Below are 11,178 nucleotides of genomic sequence, written 5' to 3' on the forward strand. Positions count from 1 at the left end.
TCTTTTTGTCTGGCTTCTTTCACTTAGCATAATGTTTTCAAGGTTCCTCTACTTTGTAGCATGTATTAGCACTTCATTACTTTTTATGGCTGAATAAAATTCCATTTTATAGATATAGTAAATTTTATTTATCCATTCATCAGTTGATGGACGTTTGGGTGAGGTGTTTTTTTTTTTTTTTAATAGGAAGAAACTGTTAAAAAGTTGAAGCTACTTAATTTCTTTAACATGGGGGGAAACATTTATGTCCTTTATTACAGGTGGAGACATCACACCCAACTATGAAGACCAGCATCCTGCTTGTGTTCCTTTGGGGTGTATCCTGCGCTCTCCCTGTAAGTACCAGGGTAGGGATGGATGAACAGAAACCCTTTTATACACAAAACTCCACATTTTTTAACTGGCTATGAGCCAAAGTGTCTCTGTTCCAGCCAGATAAAAATAGTAGTTTCTTAGAAAGCTGTTTTCTTTCAAATAGCATCCAAGTTATTTCTTATTCTGTTCAGTTGCCATTCATATAGCCATGATTCTCATTTTTCTGCCCTACATTAACTAAGGCTTTGTTAGAAATGCAGATTCTTGGGTCCTACCCCAGACACTCTGGGGACAGGGCCCAGCAATAGGGTCTTAAACAAGCGCTCTAGGCGATGCTGATGCAAGGTAAAGTTTGGCTACCCCTGCTCCCAATTCTGTAAAGTGTGAATAACTGCTGCTTCAGAAACTTCTATTTGGGCTGACCATGTGCACTCAATTTTCTAGGTAGCCAGGTATCAAAATGATGAATCTGAAAGTTCTAAAGAATGGAAGGTGAGTAGATATATGACAATTTTAATTTTAATATATTATTATTTTAATTTTAATATATTATTAGTATAACCAAATCGACTCCATTGCAAATGTTGAAACTGCTAATGACTTAATGAGCACATTGATACACTTAGCTATAGGTAGTAAAAGCCACGCTCTCTGGTTCATATAAGAAAATAATGCTTACATTCCAACATGGTATAATTCGGTGAGGAAGCATTTTTCTTTTAGCTTTCTTCTTATAATGGATGTGCATAATATTACAAAGGGACAAATGACAATGAACCAAGATTGTTCAGGAGAGATTAGGACCCAAAATCTGTTTTAACAGATGTCTGGGGGGACAGGAGGTCAAGTCCTGGGAGGTGAGAAAAGAAAGAAGAATGAGAAGATACTAAGTAGAGTCTTTGGAATGAGAGCTAATGTTTATTGAGTGTTGACTCCCAATAACCCAATCATTAACTCTCAATAACTCAATAATCTTTGCCGGGCACAGTTCTGAGTGCTTTACGTGTATTAACTTTCGTCACAACTTAATGAATCAGGAGTTACATCTTACTCCCATTTTACAGGTGACAAAACTGAGGCTCAGAGCATAAGTTTGTCTAGGTTATATGGCTACTTGGTGTTAGAGTCAGACATTGAATTTATACCAATCTGGCTCCAGAATCTACATTCTTAACCAGCATGTTATATCCCTCTTAGGAAGGGGCCAGGTCTAGGAGGTCAGTAAATTCTCAAGATTGACACTAGAAGAAGTAAGGGTTAAAATCTTATGCTAAGTCAGTGCCTTTTGTTCGCTACCTTGTTCCCTGCTGGTTTGGGCATATGATAGGCTGGGACCCAGTGCTTCTGGTGGTGGCCAGATAATGTCACAGACCTGAGGTGGGGTTTTGCCCCTGCCGGAGGCTGGAATAGACATTGCAGGATTTATTACGAACTTTCATCACAGATATCCAGAGGCCGGTTAACTGAAAAGCAGCCGCTGTAGGTCCTCTTTCTCTCATTTAACCAGAGACTCACAAACATGCCTTTTTCTCAAGTCTAGCCTTGGCATGAGAAAGATAACAATGTCTTTCTCCCTCCACCTGTTAATTCCAAACGATAACTGACTGGCGTAGAGTCTGCCATTGTGCCTGCCTGCAGTGTCACAGGCCAGAGACGCAAAGTGATTACAGCTCCTTGCTCTGCGGAAATACCCCCAGCCTGACACTGCTGAAAGGAGCTCCTCCCTGCTCTACTTTCCCCTTGGGTGTTCCACGGGGGACCTCACCCTGCTCAAGGGGAGGGGAAGAGCAGATGCAGGGTGGAGGTGGGGGAGCCCCAGAAGTTGCTCGGGTATTCTTACCGCGCATTGAGACTAAAGAAAGTAAAATAAATCACAAATAGGGCTAGTTAAATTGCAGATGTAACATTTGTTTTTAACACCAGGGCTCTTATGTGACTAAAGAAAGGTTTTAATGGCTTTCTCCATTCACTTTTTTCAACCATTCAATTTTATAAGGCAGAGAGTCTCAAAATGGACCATTTCTTTGGTTTATATCACATTGAATAGTTCTTAGGATGCTTCCATAGGCATTAGCTGGTTTTATCCTCATAGTAACCTTGCAAGATAAGCACAGTGAGGGTTCATTTTCTTAATTAATGAATAAGAAGCTGACCAATCAGACAGGTGAGGTGAATTGCCCACATTCACATAGAGTAACCGGTCATCCTACTTTACCTGGCATTTACAGGTTTCCTGGAACCTATGGCTTTTAGTGCTAACACCAGGATGGCTGATTTTCAGGGCTAACACCAAAATCAATGAGTTAATTGAAACTTAAATCTGGATTCTGGGTTCCAATGATGTTTTCCCTATGTTACATTTCCTCCAGGTTGTATGAACAGCCAGCTTGAAAGAAAGCACATTTTTTTCTGTAAGTGAAGTATCAGAAACAAAAATCTTTTAGATTTTTTTTATATCCCAAGGTCTTTTCAGGGCATGAGTTATTTTACCTTCATGTTTCAGCCATTTCACCATAAAATCTCATATTTACTTATGTAAATGTAACATATATACCGAGAGACCAAAAAAAAAATCTCCTAAAATTATTTTATATATTAGCAATGTCAGGATCCATCTCTGAAGGAGTAACTTGGTTTCCTTCCTCTGTCGCAGGGTCATCTGGCTCAGGCGTCAACACCAGCCTTGGTAACTATCATTTATTTTTGTCATATTCATCTCATGAAGTAATGAACAATCTTTCCATCACCTTTTACCATTTTGAAAGCAGTAAATCCAAACCAGAAGCAGTTGATGAGTATCACATTTTTTATTTTCTTTCCTGAGGAATTAGTAAAAGAAAAATAAACATTTTTTCCCCCTTTCAGGAGAGCAGCGAGTCATCAGAAGGAAGTCAACTTAGCTCAGAGGAACAGGTAATTAAACAGACCTTTCTTAACGTTTCAGGCTACTTAGGAATCAGAGGAAATGATGTTAGATTAAATTACCTGGCAACAGTGTTAAATATAATATTTTCTAACCATTGGTTATGCTAGCTAAATAGTCCCATAAGATGGGAAGGGAAAATGAGTGAGAAGAATTCAGAGGTGGATATGCTATTCATGTTGTTTTTATCACTGAAGCCAGACTGTAGGCACTGTGGCCTTAAATGTCCCTCCTAGCTAAAAAAAATACACACACAAACACACAAATAGTCATTGGCTATGTTAGGCAAGTCATAGCTCACTCACCAATCTAAAATGTTGCTTTTATAATTGGGCAGTTCAGATCAGGCAAAGAACTGTCTGAGAGCTCTCTCTGTCAAGAATCCTGCTGGAGGAGGGGATAGGAGGGCGCTAAGGAACTTTAGTAATGACTCTGTCTTGAAAACAGTCCCCTCTGTGACCCCGGGAGTGAGACAGGCAGTCTTAGCTTATATTCCTTTCCTGAAAAACTGGCTTTCTTTTTCCTTTTTCTAAGATTAAGTGTCATGTCTTTCTGAGCTATCCTATCATTTTGACCAAACTCAATCCTGGGGGAGCCCAGAGAGTCTAGGAACCAGGTTTCTCCCTGAAGCTTTGGCCCATATTGCAGTCTACACTCAGCCAGATCTGGAAGATGAGTTATTATTAGGCCGTTTATCCGTATCTACTAAAGGTTCATCAGAGGAACCTTCTAGAAATTTAAAAGCATAGAATTGGGGAAACGCTCTTTTCTGGGGACTTTGGGATTTATTGCCTCCATGTTTTCTAAGCTCTCGAGTGAGGGTTGAGAATCCCTGCTTGAGAAAGGTGTGAGCTGTATTTAATGAGGTGTGGTAGATTATACCACGTTCAGCTCCACCATTCCAGTAAAAATCCCCAGTATGCTCTGTTATAGGGTATGGTAAAGAGAGCAGGTTTTTCCAGAGTGTAATGTCCTTCCTTCTCTGTGCAGAGCAAATAGCTGTTTTACTTACAGGGATCGTCTCTCTGACCTTCCACTTAGCACCAAGCTGCCTTGGTGGTCACGCTGGCTGCCATCTTTTTGCTCAGCCGTCTACAGGCAACTCTCTGCCATGTATAAACATGGTTTGTGTGGCGTATACAAGGGCTGTCCAGAAAGTATCCAGCCATGTAACCATTCTCGTTGTATTAACAATGGCTAGATACTTTCCCGACAGCCCTTGTATACCTTACTGGAATATTTTATTTTCACTTTAGCTACAGGTTTTCATCCTCCTGCCCTAATATATTTTTCCCCCCAGAGGAAAAAAAAATATTTGGGTCATTTTAAGATCACTCAATAGTTTTTAAAAATTGTTTTAAACCAAACAACTTGATGAGTCAGCATTATAAACCAACTGTTTCGTTCACAAAAAAATTCTCTGAGAGTTTTATAAATGTGATTTCTAGAAAGTTTTTAAGAAAATTTTTGCAGCATTGAATGAAATGTGGCTATATAAAATGGAACGACTGGAGTTGCAACTCCTCGTCCTTCCTGGGTAAGCTCCCGTAGAGATGTCATGGGCAGTAAAATTCACCATGGGTTAGAGGAAGGGACTTAGGAAGAAGGCGGCAGAAAACCTAGACAGGCACTGGGTAACTCCCTCTCTGTCAGTTCCTGGAGTGCTGACCATGTCTGTCCACCCCAAACTCCAGGCAAATGAAGACCCCAGTGACAGCGCCGAGTCAGAGGAGGGCCCGGGCTCTGATGATCGTCATTCTGTCCACAGACCGGCTGGTGGCCTCTCTAGGAGTGCAGGAAAAGAAGGAGATGATAAAGATGATGATGAAGATGACAGTGGAGATGACACCTTTGGTGATGACGACAGTGGCCCCGGGCCCGAAGAGAGACAAGAAGGAAACTCCAGGCTGGGAAGTGATGAGGATTCTGCTGACATCACGCAATCCAGCGAAGAGGGCACCCCACAAGGGGACGACAGTGCCCAAGATGCCACCAGCGAGAGCAGGGACCTCGACGATGAGGGGGACAGCAGGCGCGAGGGGGGTGACTCCACTCGCGACAGCGAGAGCGAGGAGCACCGGGTGGGAGGCGGCAGTGACGGGGAGAGCAGCCACGGGGACGGCTCCGAGTTCGATGACGCAGGCATGCGGAGCGATGACCCCGCCAGCGGCAGGAGTGAGCGAGGAAGCTCCAGAATGAGCAGCGCCGGTGTCGCATCGGCGGAATCCGGAAGGAACAGCGAGCGAATAAGCGCTCAGCGCTCAGGGGCCAGCCAATCAGCGGAGCGTCCCAGCAGGACGGCGTTCAGGAAGTCCCGCCTTTCCGCGGAAGACGGCGGAGGTGCGCTCGATGGCGGCCACGCGACGGAAGAAGCCCAGAGTGACTCCACGGAGCACACGGACTCCAAAGAAGTGGCCCTCAGAGACTCCAGGGAGGACGGCGATTACGAACCCCAAGAAGACAGGGAGGAGGCCCAGACCCAGGGGGACAGTGGCGACGCGCCAGAGCCCAGCAGTGAGTCGAGTGAAGAGGCCGACTTGCCGTCCGAGGAAAACAGCAGCAGCGAGTCCCAGGAAGAGGCCGCGACCGAGTCCAGGGGCGATAACCCGGATGACGCCGTGAGTCGCGCAGAGGACCAGGGCGACAGTGACTCCAGCGACTCCAGCGAGGAGGGCGGCGCGACCACACCGTCCAGCTCGGAAAGCGAGTCCAGAGAGGGGCAGGACGGCGAGTCCAGCGAGAGCCTCGCGTCCTCCGAGGAGAGCCCCGAGTCCACGGGGGACGAGAACAGTTCCAGCCAGGAGGGCCTCGGGTCTCGCAGCGCGTCGGCGGCCAGCCGGAGCGAGGAAGAGCAGGACAGTGACTCTCAGGACAGCAGCAGGTCCAGGGAAGACAGCGACTCCACTGAGAGCAAATCCAGCAGCGAGGAAGACGGCCCGTCAAAAACCACTGAGATAGAAAGCAGAAAGTTAACGGTGGACGCTTATCACAACAAGCCCATCGGGGACCAAGATGACAACGACTGCCAAGACGGCTATTAGCATCAGCTTTTCCGGGAGGTGGCTCTCACGTAAGGGGGGCTTGAAAGTAGGGACATCATGATACTTATAATTTATTGATGTTTTGACCAGAAGGATAACCAGAGGCCATGTCTTTCTCAAAGGAATTGCTACACCATATACTTGTTTCTAGGGTGTCATCATTTCGTAGAGGCTTAAATAACGGGAACCGACACCAGCACACACTCAGTGAGGCTGGAAGCAAGGGACGACGTACATATAACCTCGCAGCTGAGGCAGCTCCTAACTCATTAACCTAACACACAGCTATGGAGGGTCTATGACATACCAGGCACCGGGCTAGGTGCTGGGGGTGCAAAGAAGCTTGAGACTTGTGTCTTGCTCCTGAGGAGCTTATAGAGGGATAAAGCTAAAGCGTTAAGGAGGGATACATACAAGGAAAACAAGAATTGTTACAATCCAGTGTGGTAGAGGCCAAATCGGAGGTATGGACACCATATATGGGAGCACTGGGGAGGGTGGCCAACTTTGCCTTGGAGAATTAGGGAAGGCTTCAGAGCAGGAAAGATATCAGAGTTGGAAGGTTGCATAGGATTTCTCCATGGAAGACCAGAGAATTCTATTCTTGGGATAAACAATAGCAAATACTATATGATTCAATATTTGGTTTGTGAAAGTATTCTCAAATTACGGCACAGTGAGGTGTTTTGGATAAACAAAACTTTTTTTTTCTCCAACCAATTTATCCTATTCATTGTTTTTTGTGGAACTCCCATGGATATCACCTCTCTGACCATGGGAGATGTCATGGAGGATTGGGTAGGGGAGAGTGAGAGAGAGAAATCCCTCTTTCCGTAGATAACTTTTAGCTTTATGTTTTCTAAAATCAGTTCGTGTGCAATGCTAGAAAAACTGTTCTCTGAGTCCTTTACATATGTTGCACATAGCAAAATTCTGTATATAGGATTCAATTGATTTTTGACAAATACCGTTTGAAATGTTACCTCAACATAAAATATTTGTTTTGTAATAAAGATAATAATACCGAGAAGAAATATGTGCTTATTTGTTATAGTGGGGTTGATTATTAGGATGTATTTATGTTAAGCAACTCTTTCTTTAAAACGTTACTAAATAGCTTGCATTTTTAGCTTCTATATCACAAAATACATTTTTGTCTCCCATCCAAATATACAAGTGGGTGATGTAGATGCCATATGCAAGAAGGAGGTTCAGATGCTGGGTGAGCAAAAAGAATGAAAAATGTCCCACTGATGGGAAGAACCACGTCCGTGCCAAAAGGAGGAGCAGCAATAATGCCATGGGAATGGCCAAGTCAACTTCTACGATCGGGGTGCGGTCCACACTGATGAAGATGGGAGGTGTAACACTAATACCAACGGGAGCGCATGGAACACCACGGAATTATTAGAGAGTATAGAGGAGCATTGAAACACAAGGGAACTGATATTTATCGCACAGTCGCTATGCTCCAGATCCTCCAGGTCCTGTATTAGGTGTCCCACCTCCGGCCAGAGCTCCAGGAATTCCACTGATGGCTCCCAGAGATGAGAGATGAGTGATTTTATCTATACTTTGCCAGGCTGCTGTGCAAGATGGGAGGATATACTTCTATATATGGTCAAGGCACTCTAAAACTGAGCTTCACAGGGAAAAGTGTCTGGGATTGGGCTTCAGCATTGGTAGTTTTTAAAAGTCCCAGGTAATTCTAAAGTGTGCAACCAGCATTAAGAATTCTTGCTATCATGTAATAGTAATTCTGGAAAGTTTGGGCCATTCTTAGGTCCCAAGTGTGGGTCTAATTTTGGAGATAAAATGCTAAAAAAAAACCTCCGACCCCACTTCATGTGATGGGTTGAATTTTTACCTAGTTACACAGGCTCACCTGCTTCCTCTGCCAACACGGTAACGGGCCCAGCGTTTCAGTGCCTGGCACATATAACTCGCATCGGCTCCCAGATGGTGAATAGTTAAGGCACAACCAGCCATTAGAAAAAAATGTAAGCAAGAAAAATTTTGCTTTTTGATAAACTGCCCATCCCAAGGTCAGTCATAATGCAATGGCCCTGAGTTCTACTCTGATTGGCTTTCTATTAGCATCTCCCTTGTCATAAAAATATATCTTACTTAAGCTTGTGAATGGTTTCCTTCTGCCCTTGTGCTACAATACAACAGATGGAAGAAATTACAGCGGGAGAATTAGCTACAGACTGGAGGTCTCATGGTCAGACATACAAAACAGAAAGCCTGGCTTTCCCTTTTTAGCACAGATCATAACTATTATTTTAAGCAACGGAATATAAATGTGGAGTTTGCTTAGAGGCCTTATTGTGTAACTGATATGAAAGAGACTGCCACCATCCTTTCATGCAATACAAGCCATCCTTTATTAACTAACTGTAGGCCTAGCAGGTTGGCGGAAGTCCCCCGGGGGGAAGAAGGGAGCCAGCTAGGAGCCAGCTTGAAGCCAGCCCGAGTGGCAGAGGGAGGGTATAGGAGCACGACTGGGGTGTTGTCGTTGGGCTCACATCCACCCCCACCCCAATAGAACTTCAAACTCCCTCATCTCCTTCCTGGGATAGGTGTTTCCCCACCCACTTCCTGCCCCCCACCCAAAGGCAATACCAAACTAGAGTAATAAATAGGGACTTTACACAGGTGGAGAAAGGACGAATTATGCTATGCCTTAAAATGAGAACCATATCAGTAAAGAAAAGTTCTGTTTGTCTTTTCGATGCTTCACTCAGAGGACAGACCTCAAAGGACCATTGTCCTTTGTCCTTCCCTATGCAGGGCTTGAGGGACGTGAATGACCGTCCCCGCTTTGCTCCAGCTTCACCAGGGGAAAATGTAATGGAACCAAATGACCCCCAGGGATGAGAAAGGAGTGAAATAAATAATGGAGGGGAAGAGAGGAGAGAAGAGGAAGGCAAGGAAGACAGAAAAGGGAGACCAGAGAGAAGAGAGAGTCCCTTAAGCCCATGGGAACTAGATTCCTTATGGCTCGGTAACTGTCTCGAGGAACGAAGTGAAGAGCTGTTTTCACTGTCCCCTAGAAATTGTGTATGTGCTTGATGCTGCAATGCTAAGATTTTCTTTCTCGGAGTGGATTGTACCTTCCTGACTTTTCAAATACAGTGTTGAAGGAGAGCAGTGGGGTGCGGAGGGTGTCACAGCAAGTCTGAGGGTTTATGGCAAATTGAAATCTGATCCACATGGGGTTAGTGGCCAAGGGAAGGGTCTGCAGAGGAGGATGGACAGGTTGCTTTGGATCTTGGCCAAAACCGGATTCATGTGGTTAGGATTGTGACAAGTGCAAGAGAACCACAGAGAAAATGCAAATGCTCACCGCACCCCAGTTTACCCTAACATGATGTAACATGAGTTCCATCAGTAGATACATAGCTTGACCTCCTAGCCCTGCTCTGTAAGCATGCATATTTTTTCCTAGGTGCAATTACAGTGATTTTAATTTTCTCATTTAACTTACACTTATTTTTTTTTTTTTTGAGACAGAGTCTTGCTCTGTTGCCCGGGCTAGAGTGCCGTGGCGTCAGCCTAGCTCACAGCAACCTTAAACTCCTGGGCTCAAGCGATCCTCCTGCCTCAGCCTCCTGAGTAGCTGGGACTACAGGCATGCGCCACCATGCCCGGCTAATTTTTTATATATATATATATATATATATATATATATATATTTTTAGTTGTCCAGATCATTTCTTTCTATTTTTTAGTAGAGATGGGGTCTCGCTCTTGCTCAGGCTGGTCTCGAACTCCTGACCTTGAGCGATCCACCCGCCTCGGCCTCCCAGAGTGCTAGGATTACAGGCGTGAGCCACCGCGCCCGGCCTACACTTATATTTTTAATGTTTTAAATTATAATTACCTAAATTACTCGTACGTCTTTCTTCTTTTTTATTATTAATAATGAAGCGATTAAAAACATGCAAATATTTTACTACTGACAACCTTACGTTGCCCATTATAAATTGAAGAAAAGAGCATCCATTATTGAGTAACAATGCAAAATTTTTCCCTCTGGCAACAATCCTTTTAATTTAACTACATTTATTCCACTTAGCTTGAATGGAGAATCACAGAATCACATGTACCTTTTAACCACCCCTCCCCCACTGCAAAACTTGCTTGATTTAATGCCTGTAATTTAATGGCACCAACTGAGAGTAAAAATGTAAATTATTTAAAGAGAACAGCAATTCCTAAATTGCAGCTGTTCCAGAGTTTAAGTCTAAGAGTTATAATCTAATAATAGCATTATGACCCAAAAGATAAAAATTGTCATTAAGCACAACTGGAATTTGTTTACATCTGTTTTGTAAAAATGAGATTCGTTAATATAGCATCAAATCCTGAAATTCAAGAATATTTGAATAAAGGTAATCCAAGTCTGTAATTTCTCAAAATCCCAGCAGGTGGCGATGTTGCCTGCTGTTGTGGTCCCTGGGCGGCTAGAAGGATGTGGGATCCAGAGCAGGGGAGAATGGGTCAACCTCTGACAAAATGAAATGCGGGCAGATCTTGCATTAGAGTGATGGCATCCTTTGTTCATCACTAATAACTTCTTAAACTATGGTAACATGCAGGATGCATAAGAACATGGAAAGGCAGGAAACAGGGAGAAAAATCAAGAGATTCCCACAGTGTTTCAGTTCGGACTAATTAAATAATTGAAATTTAAAAAGGATGCTGGGAAAATCAGATAGCCATATGCAAAAGAATGAACCTGAATTCCTATCTCTCACCATATATAAAAATTAACTCAAGACTTAAATGTAAGACTGGAAACCATAAGAATTCTAGAAGAAAACCTAGCAAAAACTCTTTTGGACATTAGCCTAGGCAAAGAATTTATGACTTAGACCCCAAAAGCAAATTCAA

At 43.7% G+C, this 11,178-nt stretch overlaps 1 protein-coding gene across 2 annotated transcripts; it reads left to right on the forward strand.

The window, feature by feature from the left end:
• Positions 1-281: 281 nt before the first annotated feature.
• On the forward strand, positions 282-6,279 carry DMP1 (dentin matrix acidic phosphoprotein 1). 2 transcript variants are annotated; one of them, XM_012647195.1, is made up of 5 exons: positions 282-339; positions 764-807; positions 2,969-3,001; positions 3,181-3,228; positions 4,933-6,279. In XM_012647195.1, the coding sequence occupies exons 1-5, from the start codon at positions 282-284 to the stop codon at positions 6,277-6,279; spliced, it is 1,530 nt and encodes a 509-aa protein (XP_012502649.1). The 2 variants fall into 2 exon arrangements, with proteins under 2 accessions (XP_012502649.1, XP_012502651.1); XM_012647197.1 differs by lacking the exon at positions 3,181-3,228.
• The last annotated feature ends 4,899 nt before the right edge of the window (positions 6,280-11,178 follow it).

Source organism: Propithecus coquereli, unplaced genomic scaffold, assembly GCF_000956105.1.
Source record: "Propithecus coquereli isolate 6110/MARCELLA unplaced genomic scaffold, Pcoq_1.0 Scaffold26, whole genome shotgun sequence".
NCBI classification, from domain to species: Eukaryota; Metazoa; Chordata; class Mammalia; order Primates; family Indriidae; genus Propithecus; species Propithecus coquereli.

Bases quoted from the DNA above. Each gene is read 5' to 3' on its own strand.
- DMP1 (XM_012647195.1), top strand. From the start codon at position 282: ATGAAGACCAGCATCCTGCTTGTGTTCCTTTGGGGTGTATCCTGCGCT. The intron at 340-763 runs GTACCAGGGTAG...TTTTCTAGGTAG, and splicing joins ATCCTGCGCTCTCCCTGTAA to CCAGGTATCAAAATGATGAA. The intron at 808-2,968 runs GTGAGTAGATAT...CCTCTGTCGCAG, and splicing joins AAAGTTCTAAAGAATGGAAG to GGTCATCTGGCTCAGGCGTC.